The 20,540-nt window shown below is 40.6% G+C and overlaps 2 protein-coding genes across 2 annotated transcripts in view; both read left to right on the top strand.

The window, feature by feature from the left end:
* The first annotated feature begins 1,588 nt into the window (after positions 1–1,588).
* Positions 1,589–7,909, top strand: LOC139438395 (serine protease 53-like). The gene is made up of 8 exons (XM_071213533.1): positions 1,589–1,751; positions 2,742–3,001; positions 3,165–3,298; positions 3,419–3,719; positions 5,078–5,213; positions 5,585–5,832; positions 6,733–6,866; positions 7,523–7,909. The coding sequence occupies exons 1-8, from the start codon at positions 1,657–1,659 to the stop codon at positions 7,796–7,798; spliced, it is 1,584 nt and encodes a 527-aa protein (XP_071069634.1). The 5' UTR covers positions 1,589–1,656; the 3' UTR covers positions 7,799–7,909.
* A 1,688-nt stretch (positions 7,910–9,597) lies between these two features.
* Positions 9,598–20,540, top strand: part of LOC139438394 (testis-specific Y-encoded protein 3-like) — a 50,063-nt gene continuing 39,120 nt past the window's right edge. The window contains exons 1-5 of the mRNA XM_071213532.1: positions 9,598–10,220; positions 11,125–11,200; positions 11,329–11,439; positions 11,515–11,660; positions 11,771–11,856. Coding sequence (XP_071069633.1) covers positions 11,174–11,200; positions 11,329–11,439; positions 11,515–11,660; positions 11,771–11,795 — 309 coding nt within the window. The 5' untranslated portion in view covers positions 9,598–10,220; positions 11,125–11,173 and the 3' untranslated portion in view covers positions 11,796–11,856. The remainder of the gene's footprint in view (positions 10,221–11,124; positions 11,201–11,328; positions 11,440–11,514; positions 11,661–11,770; positions 11,857–20,540) is intronic.

The following is a 20,540-nucleotide window of genomic DNA, read 5'->3' as shown; positions in this document are numbered from 1 at the left end:
TCCCTGGATTCAGACTGAAGTTGATGTCATTAACCCCTGGACTTGGAAAGAAACTGCTACAAACCAACCCTGGACCCAATCCAAAGCTTCTTTAATCAGATTCTGGACCCAGGTTGAATCTCAGGCAGGCAGACCATGGACTCATCTTAAAGATAAAATACCCATATCCTGGATCTTGCCTGTAAACCAAGCAGACAGACCCTGGACCCAAACTGAATCTGATATTCTCACATCTTTTTCTATTCCTAAACCTGATAAAGTTAGGACGTGGGTCCAGCCTGAAACAGAAATAGTCAGACTTGGCACTAATGCTAAAGCTGGTATAACTGCCTCCTTTTCTCCTCCTGATGCAGACTCAAATGGAGCAATGCTATTATTCAGTCATTTTCCCTCCTGGTCTAAACTTGTGCCCTTGTTACCTATAGCAACGATCCCTTTCCCAGATCATTCTTACACAGTTTTGTCAACCAACATGGTTCCAGTGGTACACCAAGATGGAATGAATTCTCTCCAACCTAGTCAGTTCACAAATATTCTCCTTCCTACCCTTTCAAGAGTTTGGCTTCCTGCAAATCCTGGCAGAAAATTCCTAATAATTGAGACAAAAGAAAGCTCTGATATCCCATCCACTTCCCTTAGATCCCTTTCCCCTTCCTGTTCAATCTTTCCCTCTTGCACATTGACTTCATCCTGTATTATCCCATCTTCCTTCACTCTCTCTCCAGTGGTCTTCTATTCTGTTCTCCTCCCCTTATCCTCTTCTAATAGCCCTCATCAGGAAGTATCCTCTTCAAAGTTAACTGGAGGTCTTCTTTCCCAAACTTCTCCACCCCTCCCTGTTCCTCTACCCCCACTTTTAACAAAACAGCCTTCTCTGATGCCTAAATTTCAGTCTGGACAAGAACTTCTCAAGTATTCAGAACTCAATGTTTCCTTGGCTGAGTGTCACTTGGGCGTGGTCTGGAAAGAGAGTTTCCAGGCTTTTGGACTGTTCAAGACAGCCGTTATTGCTCATGAAACCACAGGCAAGTCCCTAATGCTAGTCACCTTCTAGAGTTGTTATCCTTGATACCAAAGTTCTTGCTAGAAACTAAAAGTTGAAAAAAAGATCAGATATCAAATTATCAGATTGGAAAGACCAAAATTCCAGTGGTGTCTGGATAAAGGGGGATCAATAATATAATCTTCAAGGAGTATGCAAATAATTGAGATTTTATCTTAATTTTGCCAGTTTATATAAATTAAATATACAAAATATATAAATATAAATATATAAATAAACACAATTCCTTTCAGAGGATAATGCTTAAAAAACAGTTTTAGTGCTTAGAGATGGTTTACACTTGGGAAAATACAAAGTCCTTTAAATTATTCCTCCCAGGAACTGTGTACAGACATCTTCTTTTAATATACTTAATTTTGTAAGGTTAATAACAGATGAATTATAAATATTTTCCCAAAATTGAAGATACTTAATTTCCAAATGTTTTCCTAAAAGCTAAACATACAAAGTCTACACATTCAGGAAAGGAGGGTGGGATAATTACCTTCACCCTGTCTAATATTTGGGTTTCTTCTGCAGGGTGTGGATTACGCCCTGGCCTTGTTCCCCACTGTCCCAACTGCTGGGAAGCAGAAGTGGGTGAATTCCCTTGGATGGTTTCTTTGCAACTGTCATTCTCCCATTTCTGTGCTGGTTCTATACTGAATGAACAGTGGATACTTACAACAGCTAGATGTGCCAATTTCATGTAAGTCTGAGCAAGTCACTCAAGGGTTTAGGTATTATTATAAAATTATGGAAACTCAGAGGTTATTAGTAGATATCTTCCTTTGAAGAGGATGAGACACCTCACTACAGAAATAAAATCTACCTCATTTTGATTTGATTGTAATCAAATCTTTTATATATCACTAGCTAACAAGAAGTTATGACTGATAAATCCTAAACCCCAAATAGGAGATTTTTCTATACTTTGGTCATGAGACTTTAATTTATGGAACAGGATATTTCCTATTTTTATTCCTATGTATTCATGATATCAAAATTAATACTTGACCTGTTTTTTAGGGATAATTTCAATTTCCAAAGAACACAGATTCACTTTAAAATAAGGAAATGATAGGATCTTTGTATATAATCTTAACTATCACATGAAGGAAAGTATGCTAAGTCGTCTTAAATCATTACCTAAATTAGAATTAGAGTTTTGTACGCTATGACTTCAAATACATTGTGTCTTAAAACTTCAGGTTATTTCTAGGAGAATAGTATCTGTTCAAAAGATTATTTGGGGTTCATAATTTATTTTCTTGTTTCAACATGAGATAGAGCCATTAATAAACAGGGAGAACAATTCTCAGGGAGAGAAAGTAATTGTCCAAATTCTCACATCTTATAGTGTGATATTTAAATTCTTGACTTTCAAAGTCTGTACCACTAAGCATGAAACTGAGTAAATATTAGGATGTGCAATAATTGAGAAAGTATCAATAAGGATGTGGCTTGCATAATAATATTTACCTTCTCATTCCTGAAGGTGTCTTGACAATAAGGAAGGGAAGGGAATGGAGTAGTACTTTAGTATTCATGGAATTTCATTTTGCATTGACAATAAGGTAGGGAAGGGAATGGAGTAGTACTTTAGTATTCACTGGAATCACTTGATTCTTGTGACCCCACAGTTCTTTCAGCTTTGAAATGTGGAAATAATAAAGTTCATGATAAATTTTCCCTCCAGAAAAAACTCAGAAGCCCTGGCCCTGGTCCAGGTGGGGCTTGTTGATCTTCAGGACCCTGCCCAAGCTCAGACTGTAGGTGTTCATCGGGCCATGCCCTACCTAGGTCCCAATGGACCCCTGGGCCCTGGGCTAATCTTCCTGAAGCAGCCACTGCATTTTCAACCCCTTGTACTTCCTGTCTGCCTGGAGGAGAGCCTAGAGCAAAAGAAGAACATACAACTATATGATTGTTGGCTACCTAGTTGGTCCCTCATGCGGGGTAAGTAATGTACATGTCACTGGGATGGTGTGAAAATGACACATTTGGAAAAAAGTAGTGCTCTTCTAAGTAATAGTTTAGGATTTTTCATTATATTTCTCTTCAGTCATATTTCCCCTTCTAATTAAAGCTAAAAAAATCTCCCCATTCTGTTTCCCATCAGGAAGTCCTGGAATTCTGCAGAAAAGACACCTAAGCATCCTGAAAGTCAGCACATGTGCCCAGTTTTGGCCCAAGCTGAATAAATTCACTTTCTGCGTGGAGGCCAAGAGAGATGTTGGGGAGGCTGGCTGTAAGGTGACAAGTTGAAAGGGTGTGAAAGGCAGGGAGAAAGAGAGGATTATCCTTCAACACCAAAATTTATGTCTAGGCTTCTTCAAAATATCCTTGAATATCTTGGCCTCTTGTTTCTTGCAGGGTGACCTGGGGGCACCTCTAGTGTGCCATCTACAACAAAAGGACACTTGGGTGCAGGTGGGAATCTTGAGTCACTTCGATGAGCACTGCACAAAGCCCTTCGTCTTCAGCCAAGTGAGCCCTTTCCTTTTCTGGCTCCAGGGAGTTACAAGGCCCAGCCATGCACCCTGGTCTCAGCAAGGGCCCACGACTACCTCTGCTTCCATCTCCCTTTCAGTCTCTACCTCTATGAATGCCTCAGCTCTTAAATCCACTCCTGCTTCTGTCCGGCCACACTTCATCTCTCTGCCACAACCTCAGAGTAAGACCCAAAGAAATAGTAGAGAGGGAGGTATTGAGAAGGCAAGAAGAAAAGAGGAGAAGGGATGTAGAAAAGAGAGAAGGCAGGGAGGAAAGGCTCTTTTTCTGAGTAATAGTGTCTGCCCACTGATAGTACAAATCATTCACCGTGCTGTAAGGCCTCATGGCTTACAAGTTTTTCAAACCTGATAAATTATTTAACTTTCATAATATCCCTCTATGATACAGAGGACAGGTTATCATGCTTGTTTTTATTGAATTAATCTGAGACCCAGAGAAGCAGAATGAATTTATCAGGTTCTTAAGAGTGAAAAAATAAGAGGGCCAATACTAAGACTCAAACTTCTTGCCTTCTTCTAATACAAAATTATTTCTTTGCTACATATAGTGCCTTAGACATATAAAAGAAGCATTTTAAGTTATTTTGTTTATGTTGTATTTCTAGGTGTTAAATTTTATATTACATTATGGTTCTCATCTTCCTCCTTGACCATTATTAAACAAAATCATCAGTGGCTGTTGTGCTATACTGTTATTCCACTGACCCCTTGGGAACATACTCTTGATAGACTTATATTTCTACAAATTTAATTTTCACCTAAGTAAAACTGTTTATCACATATCTACATTAAATGATCCTTTTAAAACATTGGTGAGGTCATATCACCTATGGCCATTCTCCCAAGCCTCATTCACTCAGAGTAAAACTCAAAGATGCTATTTCACTGAAGATCTTAATTATTTTTTAAAAATTTTATCCTGTACTCTTCCCTACTCATTTGTAAATTAGGTCATCTCTAGTTATTTGTATATACTATATGCCTTAGGGTCCATTACTATACTCATACATTTTTTTGAAGAATTCCATTGTTTCTTTAATATTAGCTTTTTCCTGAGCTTGAAACCTGAATTCCCTAGTTAATTTTTCCATTTGATACCTTCCTAAGATGTTAAATTTAGGAAGCTCAGTCTCCTCTAGATCAGATAAATTGCCTTTTTATCACCAAAATTTAGTTTACCTAGCATTTTCAAATAAATTATTTATTCTTTTATTGTCTGCCTACCTTAGTACTTCCTAATTTTCCAAATTAATAATTTTGTTAAGGGTTGAGAAAAAGCTGAAATGGTTACCAGTATTTTGACCAAAGGGATTTTAAACTGAGCCCAAAAGAAATTGTGGATTTGGTAAGAAAATGACAAAGAAAGCATTCTTTTCAAGGGAAATAGGATGGGTTTATAATTATGCAGAAGAATATGTGCTTGCAATTCAATTTAAGTAACGTTGACCTAGATGAAAAACTTTTCTATGTGGACTACAGAGGATAATTCTGCTAAGTTTACTTTTAATGTTTCTCTCAGCCTTGGCAGATTGGATTTCTCTACGATATGCTATGCCTTGGCAGGCCATGATCATCAGCTGTGGAAGTCAAATTTGCAGTGGTTCCATTGTTAGCAGCTCTTGGGTTCTCACTGCAGCTCACTGTGTCAGGAACATGTAAGTTTGTTTTCTGCCTATTCCCATTACCCTAAAATCCAGGATCCCCAAATTACTTTGCTGAATCCTTCTGTGGATAAATTGATTGGTTAATAACAATCAAAGCATCTCCCTTTTCTCATAACATCTTTCTTTCAGTCTAAACAAGAAATTTCCCTCATTGTATTTGGCAGATTGGTCTCTCTATAATACTATTGTCCATAAAATCTGATGTCATTCACAGTATTGTTTTCTCTGGAGGTTAAGTTGCTAGGTCTTGTGTATTACAGCTAGTTAATTGGAACATTTAATGGGGTCACTTATAAAAGCTCAGTGTATCTATTTTAGTGAATGAAATAAATCTATTTTACTTTATCTCTACCTACACATAGGAATCCTGAAGATACTGCTGTGATACTGGGCCTTAGGCATCCTGGGGCTCCTCTGAGAGTTGTTAAAGTGTCTACCATTCTACTGCATGATAGATTCCGGTTGGTGAGTGGAGCAGCAAGAAACGACCTAGCATTGCTGCTCCTTCAAGATGTTCAGACCCCCATTCAGCTTCCAGCACCTTTGGGATATCTGAAGGACCTGAATAGCTCAGAATGCTGGCTCTCTGGGCCTCGAATACTTAAGCCAGGTCAGTGGTAACATTTTTGGTAGAATTGTTCTAAAACAAGTAAGGGAGAAGGCTCTTTTTTTATGGCTTAAACAACAGTAATTTATTAGTGTGACCTTATGGAGGTGAGAAGCCCAAAAATCAAGGTGTTAGAAGGCCATATTTTCTCTACACTTTGGAGCTTTGTGCTGATGGAAATCCTTCATCACACAGTGATCTTTTTCTAAGCCTTTTGTGTTTTGCTTCCACTTCTGGGTTCAATTAACTTTGTTTATAAGGACATCAGTCATGTTAGATTAAGACCTATACATTTTTTTTCCCCCTTCTTTTCTTTTTGTTTTTCTTTTTGGGTCCATAGTTTTAATTCTAATCACAACTGTTTCCATTAGGAGCTATAAGATTATATCCAAATAAAATCACACTAAGTTTGTCTTTGTTTCTTAAAGTGATGATTTTCAGGCCTTCATAGAAGTTAAAAATGATAAAATGTGGGACTTTCTTTGTGCAATTAAATTTTATTAAACAAGGTAGAGATGATTTGCTTCCCAACTCTGCTAACTCTGAAACATTTCTTCTTTTGTTTTGTTTGTTTGTATATTTTGTTTTTACCTATTTGGGAAAATGAGCTGGACTTGAAATTTAATTAGAATTTTACAAATCAGAGGGGATAGTTTGATTATGAAGACAGACATTTGACAATTAGGGAAGTATTTTGAATAAATAAATCATGTGAGGTAAGATGCTAATATGGTAGTGATTCATTATAAAATAAACAAAACCTCTTAGTATAATGAGGTAGAGATAAAAGTTAGAGATATAAAGTAAAGTGATGATGATAGAGATCATTGTTTCATTTCAGGTCTTGGTGTTTCAATATAAAATATGTCTGTTGTGCTTATTTTATTCCATTTTTCTTTATAGGAGACACAGATGAAAATCCAGAAATGTTGCAGATGCAGATAATGGGACCTTCAATCTGTGCTCACCTCTACCCTGACACAGGTACTTCCATTATCTGCTTCCGTACACAGGCCACAGGCTCTGACACAGATCAGGTAAGCTTTCTTATCTAAGAAAGCTTAGCTTTCTTATCTAGGTTAATAGAATCTTTCTTTTTATATCTATATATAAATATAGATCTCCCCCAGTCTTAAATGATACATAAAAGAAGGTCAATCCTGGTTTAGTGGGAAGAAAAAAAATTCTTTAATACAGAACAAACTTCTGGGGTATATGGGAACCTCTTATGTTTTTTAATGTAACATTTTGTGTGATCTATTTATCTTTTAAAAAAAAAGACAATGAAGGTAGAAAAAAAGAAATTATGTTTCTAATCTCTGGTTTATATGACAATGATTATTATTCTCTACTGACACTAAACAGCTGAGTTCGTGCTCTCCAAACAAAATTTGGCATACTACATAATACATCTTCTTTCAATTATTCTGTCCTTATTAAGTCTAACATAAGAAAAGCCTTTTTAAAAAAAATTTCTTCAATTACAAATGATCTCTTATTGTCTGAGCCTCAGTGATTTTATTTGTGGAAATGTTTGTGAGCCAAATCAATTTGAAATAAGGATGATCTACTTATATGTTCTTTGGTATCTTCTAGTCTTCCAAATACTTTCCCTCACTGCACATTGAGAAAATCTAGGATTAAGAAATTGGTAATGGTGAATTGAATCTAAATTCTACCTTTGATTTCACAGGAGCCAGTGAATCCAGGTAGTGCTGTTATGTGCAGACCAGTGTCTGGCAGTGGCAGCTGGAGACAGATAGGCCTCACCAGTTTCAAGGCTCTAGCAACAATTGTGAGGCCACACTTCTCCTGGATCTTATCCACAACAGAAAAGGCGAACCACCCCCTAAACCGGGCCCTAATGCCTTGGTTAGAAAAGCCCAAGTCTTCTAGCCCCCTGAAACAGTTACCCACACTGTCACTTTCTTCATTAATGATTACTGTAGCCCAGAACCTATTGCACTAAATAAATGGCTTCAACTGGTAGTGTGCTAAACTCTTCACACAATGATGGACGCAACACAGAGAAAAAGAATGCTATAATGCACTATAGATAATCCCTCAATAAATAGTCACTCACTCCACACTGATAGTTTTCTGTCATTATCTAAGCTAATTATGTAGGCCCTTTTCTACAATATTTACAGATTTCCGAAGATTCAAGAGTGTGCATTTTTTAATATGACGGAAGTCAAGTTTTAATTTACCTATAAATGAAACTTTTAAAAGTTTATTAACTAATTCAATAAACGATTTGCATCTAAAGAAAAATTAGAATTTAAATGTTGATATTCCTACCCTGCAGAAGACCAGCAATATCAACCAGACTCAGACTCTGAATAAAGTTCCAGTTGAGAGCTTTATTAGCTGTGCAGCGACTGCCTCGTTCTACGCAGAGGGGAGAGCAGCCCCGAGTCGCCGGGGTGGGGGGTGGGGGGGGGGGAGTTTGCTTATATAGGCTTTTAGGTTCAGGGCGGGGGGGCAATAGCTCGGCAAGCAAGCATGTACAGAAGCAGATGTTTGCGGTTAATCAAGCGCTGGGAATCCTATCAGGAGATAAATGGTTGGGAAGTTTTTGTTATTTACAAGGGTCTGAGTCAGGTTGGTCTTTTGGCAGGGGCTGACAAGACTTTCTACAGGAGGAGGCCTTGAGATAAGGTTTTACAGTCAAGCAAGTTTGTTACAGAAGCGAGACATATGCAGTTAGGGGGCTGTGGAATTTTTCTCTCAGATGGGGGTGGCTCCTAATTCTCCACACTTACATTTACACTCAATTGCTTTGCCTAAACAAGATCTTAGTGCCTTTAATTCTATGAAAATTAAGAATCCTTGAATGTCAGCAATATCAAATTTGAATTTTAGCACGGCTTCTGCTTCATCACATGGAAGGAAACACGTTTACTTCCCGACCACGGGAAAGGAGGGAAATACTCTCTTGGGAGAAAGAAAGTATTTTATTAGCAAGCCTTACAAGATATGTACCGCAAAAGGAAAAATAATAAGGAAAGACGGTAAGTATGGAAAAGCAGAACAGACGCTCCAGAAGAACGACTTCCAGGAAGTCACGGACCTGTAAGTCCACACACCGTGATGAAGGAGACCCTCTATCATGCACGTTCATAATCGGATGGGATCGAGATTAAGACCCACCTTCCTCTAGGTTGGGAAAGGCTTTTTTTCCCCTCTTGCCATCCTCCCTGCGTAGGAGCGAAGGTGTTTCAGGTAGGCGGCCTAGCGCCCCCAAAATGAAACTTAGGGGCAGAACAGGGCGCCTTTCCGGGCAGCGGTGCTCGGCTGCCAGGGCGCAGTTTTCCCGGCTCCGCTTAGGTTTTGTGGGCGGGATAATCGCTGCGGGCAGCCAGATCCTGTATGGCGGGGTCTGCCTCCATGGCTTAGGAAATTCCGCCCCAGAACCAGCCGGGGTCCCCGCGCGGGCCCTGACCTGACCTTCACTGAGCGCCACGCACGTTCCCCACCAGCCTGCTGGAGGTGAGCAGCGCCCTGCAGACTCGCTCCCTCGAAGGCTGGGCTGCGGGTTGCAGGCGCAGGCTTTGCTCCAGCCCAGTGTGAGGGCGGGGCAGGAGCGGGGAAGGGCAGGAGCGGGAGGGGCCAGGGCTCTGCGCCGCCGGAGGGGTGGGGGGGGGGGGAGCGGCGTGGGGCGTGGAAAGCGCGGCTTTCCCCGTCACTGGCCGTCGTGCCGTCACCAAACGCTGCGCATGCGCCCAGGACGTCTCCAACGCCACAGGCTGCCGGGGCCCACCCGCGTAGCTAGGGGGCGCTGCTGTACCCGCGGGCGTGGCCTGGGGAGAGCGTGTGCGGGGTCTTTCCCTGCACCGGCCCGGGCCACATGGCGAGTGAAGCGGGTCCTGGCGAAGGCCCGGCTCCCCAGGCACGCTCAGAACAGTCCCCACAGAACTGCAGGGCAGGGGCGGAGGCACAGGCCCCAGCTGGAGGGAGGGAGAGGGGAGAGGCGCCCTGCGAGGAGGCCGCGGTGCTCTGGGTGGAGGAGCTGCGGGGAAATGGAGATGCTGGAGTGGAGAGCGGAGCTGGACATCTGGAGATGGGGGGACGTGGTGCTGTAGAATGTAGTGGCGGTAGTGGAGGGAGTGGCCTAAGAGCAGGTGCAAGAGCAGGAGCGAGAGGCGGAGCAGAAAAGCCTGGAGGAGGGGCAGGAGGAGTGCGGGCGGGCCCAGCCAGGGTGCGATGCCGCGGAGGCCAGGACATCCCTGCAGGCTCTGGAGGTCCTGCAGTTAGAGCTGAGCAGCCTGCAAGCCCGAGCCAACCGGGCCCTGTGCCTGCTGAAGCGCAAGCTGAAGCGGAGGCTTAAGCCGCACCTGGAGCGCAGAAGCAGCATCATCGAGGGTATTCCTGGCTTCTGGGTCAAAACCGTATCCTTGAGCAACTGCGTTTAGCTAAAGTCCAAGCGCAGGCAAAGCTCCTTTCTGGTGGTAGAAAGCGGTTTCTTAAGTACAGGGAGGGAATTTGACTGAAGACACACAAGGCGGTGATAATGTACCAAATCCTGTTTTGAGTGGTGATTATGTGGGTTTGTACAGTTGCTGAAACTGAACATATTAAGGGCTGTACATTTTATTATATGTTGATTATGTTTTAATACAAAGTATCAGAGAAGCCCTCCCCCAAAAAACACCAAAAAACAAAAACAAACAAAAAAACCAACAAAAAACGTATCCTTGCTGCAATTCCAAGGGGAGTGGACTAGGGGTGAGGGTCGTGGGAGGAAGTCACAGCTGGGGAAGGAGGCAGTCCTAGTTGTGAGAGGCAGTGGTGCAAGAGGAAAGAGGTCCTGTTGAGGAAAAGGGATGGACACAGCCACACACAGGGGTCTTGGGAGAATATTGATTCTGTGGGTAGTTTTGTCTTCCTTCTTCATGTATAGGATTTAGCATCTAGGTACTGCTTACTTAGGTGGGTACATTCAGCACATGATGTCCTAAAAAGAACACTTCCACATTCTCACTGGGAACTCAGAACCTGCTTTCCATGCATAATTAGTAGCATACAGACCCCCACAGATTTGTAAGATAGAGCCCAGGATCTCAGGAAACAGACTTTCCAAGTGTAAGAGCAGATGACTGTAGAGAAAGAGAAAGCCAAGGAAACAGTAGACCGAAGGTAGTCTATGATGACAGGTCTGATTGAAGGAGACGGTCCAGCAAAGCCTAGAAATCTGGGAGGTGCACTACCAACCTCTCATTGCTCTGTAGATGTACACTGCTTGCATCTATCCCTTCCATTCCTAGCATGTTAAGGCTTCTTGACCCAGTGCAGATTCTGAACCACCCTCTGAACCACCATCATCACTGACCAAGATGTGGACATGCTCAGCTACATGATCAATTTGGAGGTGAGTCTGGGAGCATCAGCCCTCAGGGATGAGCTAGCTATTGAGGGCAAGTGGTACTGATTCAGAACTGAATGAAGCAAAGGTATGTTCCTTAGAAAGGTGTCACATTCTCTACCTTTCCCTGTCAGGTGGAAGAATTCAGCCATCCCAGCAAGAGCTGCAAGATGACATTTTCCTTTCGGAGCAACCCTACTTTGAAAATGAAGCCATCATTAAGATTTATGACATTACCATCACTGGTAAGAGGTGGTTTTCTGGATGGGCCAGGCACGGAGGTGTTCAGGATCTTTTCCCACATCTTCCTCTTCTTCCAGGATACTGGGAATTTTACTCCACTCCGATCCAATGGTTCCACACTTTTGAACACCAGGCCTACAACCGCACTCACCACTGCACCGACTTTAAGCTTGTTAACTTGTTCTCTGACCACAACTTTGCAGAATCTAATAGGATTGCTGAGGTGAGGCCATCATGGGGAGCATAAGAAATGGCCTTGGAGGGCCTCCCAGCTACTTGGGTAGTGGGAATAGGGTCCATACCCTAGTCCCACCATACTCTTTCCACTACCAGATCATCTGTGAGGATCTCTGGCTGAATCCCCTGCAACACTACCCAAGGATGGAAGAGGCAAGAAGAGGGAACAGAGAGGCAGACAGGTGAGAATGGGATGCAGTGGGGGTTAAATCTGTGTGCCAGCTGCCTGGAACCCTCGGTTCTCTAGTGAAGGAACTAAGGGTAAGAGAGAAGCAGTGAGTAACCCCAGGTCTTCAGGGAGGTATTCCAAAATAGGAACCCTGGAGTAGTGTAATGAAAACAAAGTTGTCACTGGAGAAGCTTAATCCAGCTAGAGAGCATGTCCAGCCAAATACACTTTTTTTTTTGGTCTTTTTTTTTTTATTCATTTTTTAAAAAATATTACATTCAAAAAATATGAAGTCCCATTCAACCCCACTGCCCCTACCCCCCACTCCCCCCACAGCAACACTCTCTCCCATCATCATGACACATCCATTGCATTTGGTAAGTACATCTCTGGGCATCGCTGCACCTCATAGTTAATGGTCCACATCATAGCCCACATTCTCCCACGTTCCATCCAGTGGGCCCTGGGGGGATCTACAATGTCCTGTAATTGTCCCTGAAGCACCACCCAGGACAACTCCAAGTCCCGAAAACGCCTCCACATCTCATCTCTATCTCCCATTCCCCACACCCAGCAGCCACCATGGCCACCTTTCCCACACCAATGCCACATTTTCTCTGTGGACATTGGATTGGTTGTGTCCATTGCACATCTATGTCAAGAGGGGGCTTAGATTCCACGTGGATACTGGATGCAATCCTCCTGCTTTCAGTTGTAGGCACTCTAGGCTCCATGGTGTGGTGGTTGACATTCTTAAACTCCATATTAGCTGAGTGGGGTAAGTCCAATAAATCAGAGTGTAGGAGTTGAAGTCTGTTGAGGTTCAGGGCGTGGCTTTCATATTGTCAGTCCAGAGATTCAAATCCCCTAAATATATCTTAAATCCCAACACCAACTACAATTCCAGTAAAGTAGCTTGAAAGTCTTGTGAAAAGAGATTCCATCTGAGTCCAGTTCCATCACGCAGAAACACCGGCTCCAAAGAAGGGCCAACTGACATGGCAGTGAAACCCATCTGCCATGACCATAGAACCCGTGGGTCTCTTTAGCCCTCAAAAGAACCAGTACCTGGGGTTGTATCTACTTTATCTGTCTCTGAGACTCTGCTCAGGTGTGCATAAGGGCAATCCTTCTGACAACCTCCAGACTCTTTTTTAGAGACTCATAGCCATATAAACTCATTTCTCCTTTCCATTTCCCCTTACATTAGGTCAAACAGCATTTTTAATTCCTGTTATTATATGTAGACAGGGATATTCTGCTGATCCACGTTGAACCTTTAATTCAAGGTCAATTTCTAGTTACATGTTTAGCTGGTATTTGGTAGTGATCCCTCGGTACCAGGGAGGCTCATCTCCAGGTGTCATGTCCCACACTGGGGGGAATGCACTGCATTTACATGCTGAGTTTGGCTTTGAGACTGGTCACATTTGAGTAACATGAAGGCTGTCGGGAGGAAACTCCCAGGCACAATGCTGCTCTAGGCCTTGTTCTTATTTCAGGCGTATAGGCTCACAAGCACAGTCATTAGTATCAGCGACCCACTGTTGGACCCTCATTCCTTCCTGGTTCTTACCATTGCACCTGGGGGACTGCCACTGCTCCCCTAGGGACCACGACAGAGTACCCCTGGCCAGGAACCTAGTACCCCCCCAGCTGTTGTTTTTAATTGTTTCCATTATGAGTATATTCAAACATTACCATGCACCCTGGACATATGCCCTGTATAACTCCCGGTCAACTATATATAGCCTGTCAATAACATCCCATACCAGTATTCCTCCGCTGCCATTGTTGAACCAGTCTGTGATCCAAAACTTCCTAAAAAGCGAAGCCCAGTATAATGTCAGGTTCCCTTACTAGTATAATGGAATATAGCGATGAGTTTAAAGGTTAGATTTAGAGTACGTATTGATTTGGAAAAATTCTACATCCTATCTTTTTCTTTTCTTTTTCCCTAATTATTGAGTTTCTCTTCACAAGAGTCTTATATCACAGTAATTCATATATACAATATACAGTACTCCCACACATCCACCATAAAACCTTTTCCCTTCCACAGTGGTAATCTTAACTTATTCATATCATATTTACTGAAATTGATGTACAGACTCCGAAACAGTAACTTTCAAACAAGGTGACATCTGTGCTTACAATGTGGTCCATACTTTAGGATATACAGTTTTCTAAATTTTTTAGTTATCCTATGTTTTACATTATGGTTTACATTATTAGTCTGTAGTCCCCTATGTGTTTTTGGTGTAATATTACATGTTTTATATTCATTCTCGTGTACTCTCGTGAAACTCCTCTCTTGCCCCCACATTTACCTTGGTTCCATCCATTCAACATCCATTTTCCCCTCCTCTTGGGGCCCACAGCGACAGCCAATCTCCATTTCCCAAGGAGCCACGTCAAGAGATACTTGCAACAGTGTTCAGGGCCTGACTTGCTCAACTGCCCTAATGCCCTGGGAGCCACCCTTTCTCTCGAGAGATACAGTTCTCTCTATTTGATGGCATTAGTCCTTCCCAGGATGTGGATCCACACAAACTCTCACTTCTTGGGTCTCTACCCAATGGTACAACCCCTCTGGCAAATGAGCATTCAGACATTCCCCAGGAGTCCATCCCACATCAGACCATCTCCTCTGAGCATCCTAAACAGGTAGCGCTCCTAATTATATTTTGATATGATTTTCTCAGCATTTTACTCTCAAACAACACCTGAACTCTCCTATGTTTATATGTTGCCCCTCCCTCCCCCCAATTTTTTGGGCAATATTACCCATCCGGCCATCCCCAGCCCCCCTCAAACCCGCAAAGCCCCACCCAAAGGCAACCCCTTGCCCCCATTTTATCTCTTCTTTGTGCTCATACTTACCGCCAGCTCATCATAGATTCCACCCCTGCAGACGTCGGCTCACATCCTTCCTCCACCCCCTGATTTCCTGTAAGCCTATTTTCCAATCTCTAGCTCTCTGAGGCAGCTTGCTTATTTCATATCATTGAGGTCATGTAGTTGTCCTTCAATGCCTGGGTTGCTTCACTCAACATAAAATTCTCAAGATTCATCCATGTTATCAAGTGTGTTTGTAGTGTATTTGTTCTTACAGCTGAGTAGTATTCCATTGTATGTATATACCACATTTTATTGATCCACTCACCTGTTGGTGGGCATTTGGGTTGATTCCAACTTTTGGTGATAGTGAACAATGGTGCTATGAACATTGGTGTACATATATCGGATTGTGTCCTTGTTTTCAGTTCTGCTGGGTATATACCCAGCAGTGGTATTGCTGGGTCATATAGCAAATCTATGGTTAGTTTTTTGAGAAACCGCCAAACTGTCCTCCAGAATGGTTGGATCCTTCTGCATTCCCACCTGCAGTGGATGAGTGTTCCCCTTGCTTCACATCCTCTCCAGCATTTGTATTCGTCTGTTTTTTTCATAGCTGCCAATCTTATGGGAGTAAGATGGTATCTCAATGTAGTTTTGATTTGCATTTCCCTGAAAGCTAGAGATTTGGAGCATTTTTTCATGTGCTTTTTAGTCATTTGTATTTCTTCTTTGGAGAAGTGTCTGTTTAAATCTTTTTCCCATTTTTTAAATGGGTTGTTTATCTTTTTATTTTCAAGATATAGGAGTTCTTTATATATGCAAGTTATAAGTCTCTTATCAGATATATGGTTGCCAAATATTTTCTCCCATTGTGTGGGTTCCCTTTTTACTTTCTTGACAAACTCCTTTGAGGTGCAGAAGGCTTTAATTTTGAGGAAGTCCCATTTATCTATTTGTTCTTTTGCTGCTCGTGATTTTGGTGTGATATTCATGAAGTCATTTCCTATTACAAGGTCCTGTAGATGTTTCCCTACACTGCTTTCCAAGATCATCTTTATGGTCTTGGCTCTTACATTTAGGTCTTTGATCCATCTTGAGTTGATCTTTGTATAAGGTGTGAGATGGTAATCCTCTTCCATTCTTCTACATATGGCTATCCAGTTCTCCAGGCACCATTTGTTGAATAGGCCATTCTCTCCCAGTTGAGAGAGTTTGGTGGCTTTATCAAATATTATATGGCTATATATATGAGGTTCTATATCAGAACTCTCAATTCGATTCCATTGTTCTGTCTGTCTCTCCTTATGCCAATACCATGCTGTTTTCACTACTGTAGCTTTGTAGTATGTTTTGAAGTCAGGAACTGTGATTCCTCCAATTTCGTTTTCCTTTTTCAGTATGTTTTTGGCTATTCGGGGCCTCTTTCCTTTCCAAATAAATTTCATAGTTAGTTTTTCTAGTTCCTTAAAGAAGGCTGTGTTGATTTTTATTGGGATTGCATTGAATGTGTAGATCAGTTTTGGTAGGATAGACATTTTAATAATATTCAGTCTTCCTATCCATGAACAAGGAATATTCTTCCATTTATTTAGGTCTTCTTTGATTTCCTTGAACAGTCTTGTATAGTTATCAGTGTATAAGTTTTTTACCTCTTTAGTCAAATTTATTCCTAAGTATTTGATTTTTTTATTTACTATTGTGAATGGTATTTGTTTCTTGATTCCTCCTGATCTTGCTCATTATTAGTGTACAGAAATGCTACTGATTTTTGCGCATTGATCTTATAACCTGCGACTTTACTAAACTCATTTATGAGTTCTAGAAGCTTTGTTGTAGATCTCTCAGGGTTTTCTATGTATAGGATCATGTCATTGGCAAATAATGAAATTTTGACTTCTTCCTTTCCCATTTGAATGCCTTTTATATCTGGTTCTTGCCTCAGTGCTCGAGCAAGTACTTCTAAGACAAGGTTAAATAGAAGGGGAGACAATGGGCATCCTTGTCTTGTTCCTGAGTTTAGAGGGAAGGATTTTAGGATTTCTCCATTGTAAACAATTTTGGCTTTTGGTTTTTCATATATACTCTTTATCATGTTCAAAAAATTTCCTTGTATTCTGATCTTTTGGAGTGTTTTTATCAAGAAATGGTGCTGTATTTTTTCAAATGCTTTTTCTGCATCTATAGATATAATCATGTGATTTTTTTCCTTCAATCTGTTTATATGGTGTATTACATTGATTGATTTTCTTATGTTGAACCATCCTTGCATACCTGGAATAAATCCCACTTGGTCGTGGTTTATAATTAATTCAATGTGTTGTTGAATACGATTAGCAAGTATTTTGTTAAGTATTTTTGCATCTAGGTTCATTAGAGAAATTGGTCTGTAATTTTCGTTTCTTGTGGTGTCTTTGTTTGGCTTTGGTACTAGGGTAATGTTGGCATCATAGAAGGAGTTAGGCAATGTTCCTTCTGTTTCGATTTTTTGGAATAGTTTCAGCAGGATTGGTGTTAGTTCTTTTCCGAAGGTTTTAATGACTGATTCTATCTCTTTACTTGTGATTGGTTTGTTAAGATCATCAATTTCTTCTTTCGTCAATACGGGCTGCTTATGTGTTTCTAGGAATTTGTCCATTTCCTCTGATTGTCATTTTTGTTGGAGTATAGTTTTTCAAAGTATCCTTTTATGATATTCTTTATTTCTGTTGGGTCAGTGGTGATATCTCCTTTCTCATTTCTTATTTTGTGTATTTGCATCTTCTCTCTTTTTTTCTTTGTTAGTCTAAAGGTTTGTCAATTTTGTTGATCTTCTCAAAAAACCAGCTCTTGGTCTTGTTTATCTTTTCAAGTCCTTTCTTATTTTGTATTTCTTTTAGTTCTGCTCTTATCTTTGTTATTTCCTTCCTTCTTCTTCCTGTTGGGTTACTTTGTTGTTGTTTTTCTAATTCCTTCAAATGTGCAGTTAGTTCTTCAATTTTTGCTCTTTTTTCTTTTTTGATATATGAACTTATGGCTATAAATTTCCCTCTCAATACTGCTTTTGCTGCATCCCATACATTTTGGTATGTGTGTTATCATTATCATTTGTTTCAAGGTAATCATTGATTTCTTTTGAGATTTCCTCTTTGACACACTGTTTTTCTAAGAGTGTGCTGTTTAATTTCCAAATCGTAGTGTGAAATCTGGGCCTCTGTCCCTTGCAAATTTCCAGCTTTACTCCATTGTGGTCAGAGATATTGTTTTGTATGATTTCGATCTTTCTGAATTCATTAAGCCTGTCTTTGTGGCCTAGCATATGGTCTATCTTGGAGAATGATCCATGTGCGCTTGAGAAAAATGTATATCCTGCTGTGCTTGGGTGTAATGATCTATATATGTCTATTAGATCCAGCTCCTCTAATATACTGTTCAAATGTTTTGTTTCTTTAGTGATTCTGTTTTGAGATTTTCTGTCAAGAAATGATAGTAGTGTATTAAAATCCCCCACTATAATTGTAGATGCATCTGTTCTTTCACTTAGTTTTTCCAGCATTTGCCTCATGTATTTAGAGGCGCCCTTGTTAGGAGCATAAATATTTAGGATTCTTCGATCTTCTTGACAGATTGTCCCTTTCACTAAAATATAGTATCCTTCTTTGTCTCTCACAATTGTTTCACATTTAAAGTCTATTTTGTCTGATATTAATATAGCTACTCCTGCCTTTTTTTGGTTATTGTTTGCTTGTATGATTGTTTCCCAGTCATTCACTTTCAACCTCCCTGAGTCTCTGGGTCTAAGATGTGTCTCTTGTAGACAGCATATAGATGGGTCATATTTCCTTATCCAATGTCCCAGTCTGAATCTTTAATAGGTGAGTTTAATCCGTTGACATTCATTGTTTTTACTCTCAAGGAATTATTTGTGTTAGCCATATTTTGATTTGGTTTGTGTTTGTCATATTTTGTTTGCCTTTTTTTCCTTCTCCTATTGTCTTTTTTGTTGCTCTTACACTCTCCTCCAATTCTGCCTGTCCTGTTTTTTCCTTTCTTCCTGCAGAACTCCCTTTATAATTTCTTGAAGGGGACGTTTCTTGTTGGCGTACTCTTTCAGTTTCTGTTTATCTGTGAATATTTTGAACTCTCCATCATTTTTGAATGCTAGTTTAGCTGGATAGAGTATTCTTGGTTGGAAATTTTTTCCTTTAGTACGTTGACTATATCATACCACTGCCTTCTTACCTCCATGGTTTCAGATGAGAAATCAGCACTTAGTCTTATGGAGCTTCCCTTGTATGTGATGTTTTCTTTCCTCTTGCTGCTTTTAGAATTTTCTCTTTGTCTTGAGCATTGGATAATTTGACAAGTATATGTCTTGGGGTGGGCCTGTTGGGGTTTATGACCAGTGGGGTGCGCTGTGCTTCTTGGATATGTACATCTGTCTATTTCAGTAGATTTGGGAAGTTTTCAGCCATTATTTCCTACAACACTCCTTCTGACCCCTTTCCCTTCTCTTCTCCTTCTGGAATGCCTATAATACGTATGTTTTAGCGTTTTGCATTATCATTCAGGTCCCTAAGTCCTAGCTGAATTTTTTCTATCTTTTTATCGACCAATTTTACTATCTGTTTGATTTCCGATGTACTCTCTTCCACATCACTAATTCTCTGCTCTGCCTCTTCTATTCTGCTGATATTTGCTGCAAGTGTATTTTTTATTTCTTGAACTGTGGTGTTCATTCCCATCATATCTGTTATCTTTTTGCGTATGTCTGCAATTTCCCCTCCAAGTGTTGTCTTCATGTTGTTAACCTCTTCCTTTACTTCATGAAATTTGTCCGTGATAAATGTTCTGAGGTCTTTCATTGCTTGTGCGAAGTTCTGCTCCCCTTCCTGGTTTTTAGTTTGCTCATTGGATTCAGCTATGTTTTCCTGATTACTGGTTTGGTTTGTAGATTTTTGTTGCTGTCTGGTCATCCTTTTATCTTGATGGGTTTAATCAGTTCCTTAGCTTCTTTGTCTAGTCTTGGAGATTAATTAGCTGTTGTTTTTGTGTAAGTGTTATATCTTCTCTTTGTCACTTTGTTCTTCTTAATCTAATTTCTTATTGCTGGCTGAGTTCACTTTAAAGGAAAATATTAATGACGGGGAAAGGCAATTGTGTAAGCAAGGAAAAAGTGTAAAGTAGTAGTGGTGATATATGTTAACAAAGCAACAATATGAGGTCTGGGAGGATGGGGGTTAGATTCATGTAAGTTGTGTAGAGTTATAGCAGTATGTAGAGTACCTATAATGAGGTAGTTGACTGAATATGGGAGGAATATGATATGAATTAAAAATCTATTGTTTTCGTGAGAGAGGGAAAGAGAAAAGAAAGGCAGTAGTTTCAAGAGTGGATAACAGGCAGAAAACAAAGCAAAGGTATTAGAAATTAAGAGTTAGACACTTTGTGGATCAAAGAAAGGGAGGTGGAATATAGGAGAGATGGTAGATGATGGAGGATATCAAGATGTAGGGGAAAGGGGATAGTGTAGGTAGCCAAAATCTATTTACACAGAAATGAGGCAGTGGAGGATGAGGAAACCCAGCAAATGTGAGGTGTTCCCTGCAGTACCTATTGTATAGTTAAGATAAAATAGAATAAGAAGATGATGGGGGACAGAGAGAGAGAAAAAAAAAAAGATAAGAAAGGAAAAGGGGGTGGGTAAAGGGCAGGGAACAGATAGGGAAAAGAGAAAAAAGATATACACCAACCACCACAGCCACAATACCAATAAAAATTAAAAAAAAAAAACCTAAATAACTGAAAAATAAAGACTGGGGAATACGCGGGGAGAAAAGACTAAGGGATAATGCAATGTGAGCAATCAGAACATTAAAA

Source organism: Dasypus novemcinctus, chromosome Y (assembly GCF_030445035.2).
Source record: "Dasypus novemcinctus isolate mDasNov1 chromosome Y, mDasNov1.1.hap2, whole genome shotgun sequence".
Classification (NCBI taxonomy): Eukaryota; Metazoa; Chordata; class Mammalia; order Cingulata; family Dasypodidae; genus Dasypus; species Dasypus novemcinctus.
Note: the sequence above shows the minus strand (reverse complement) of the source record. Positions and strands in the feature narration are given on the sequence as shown.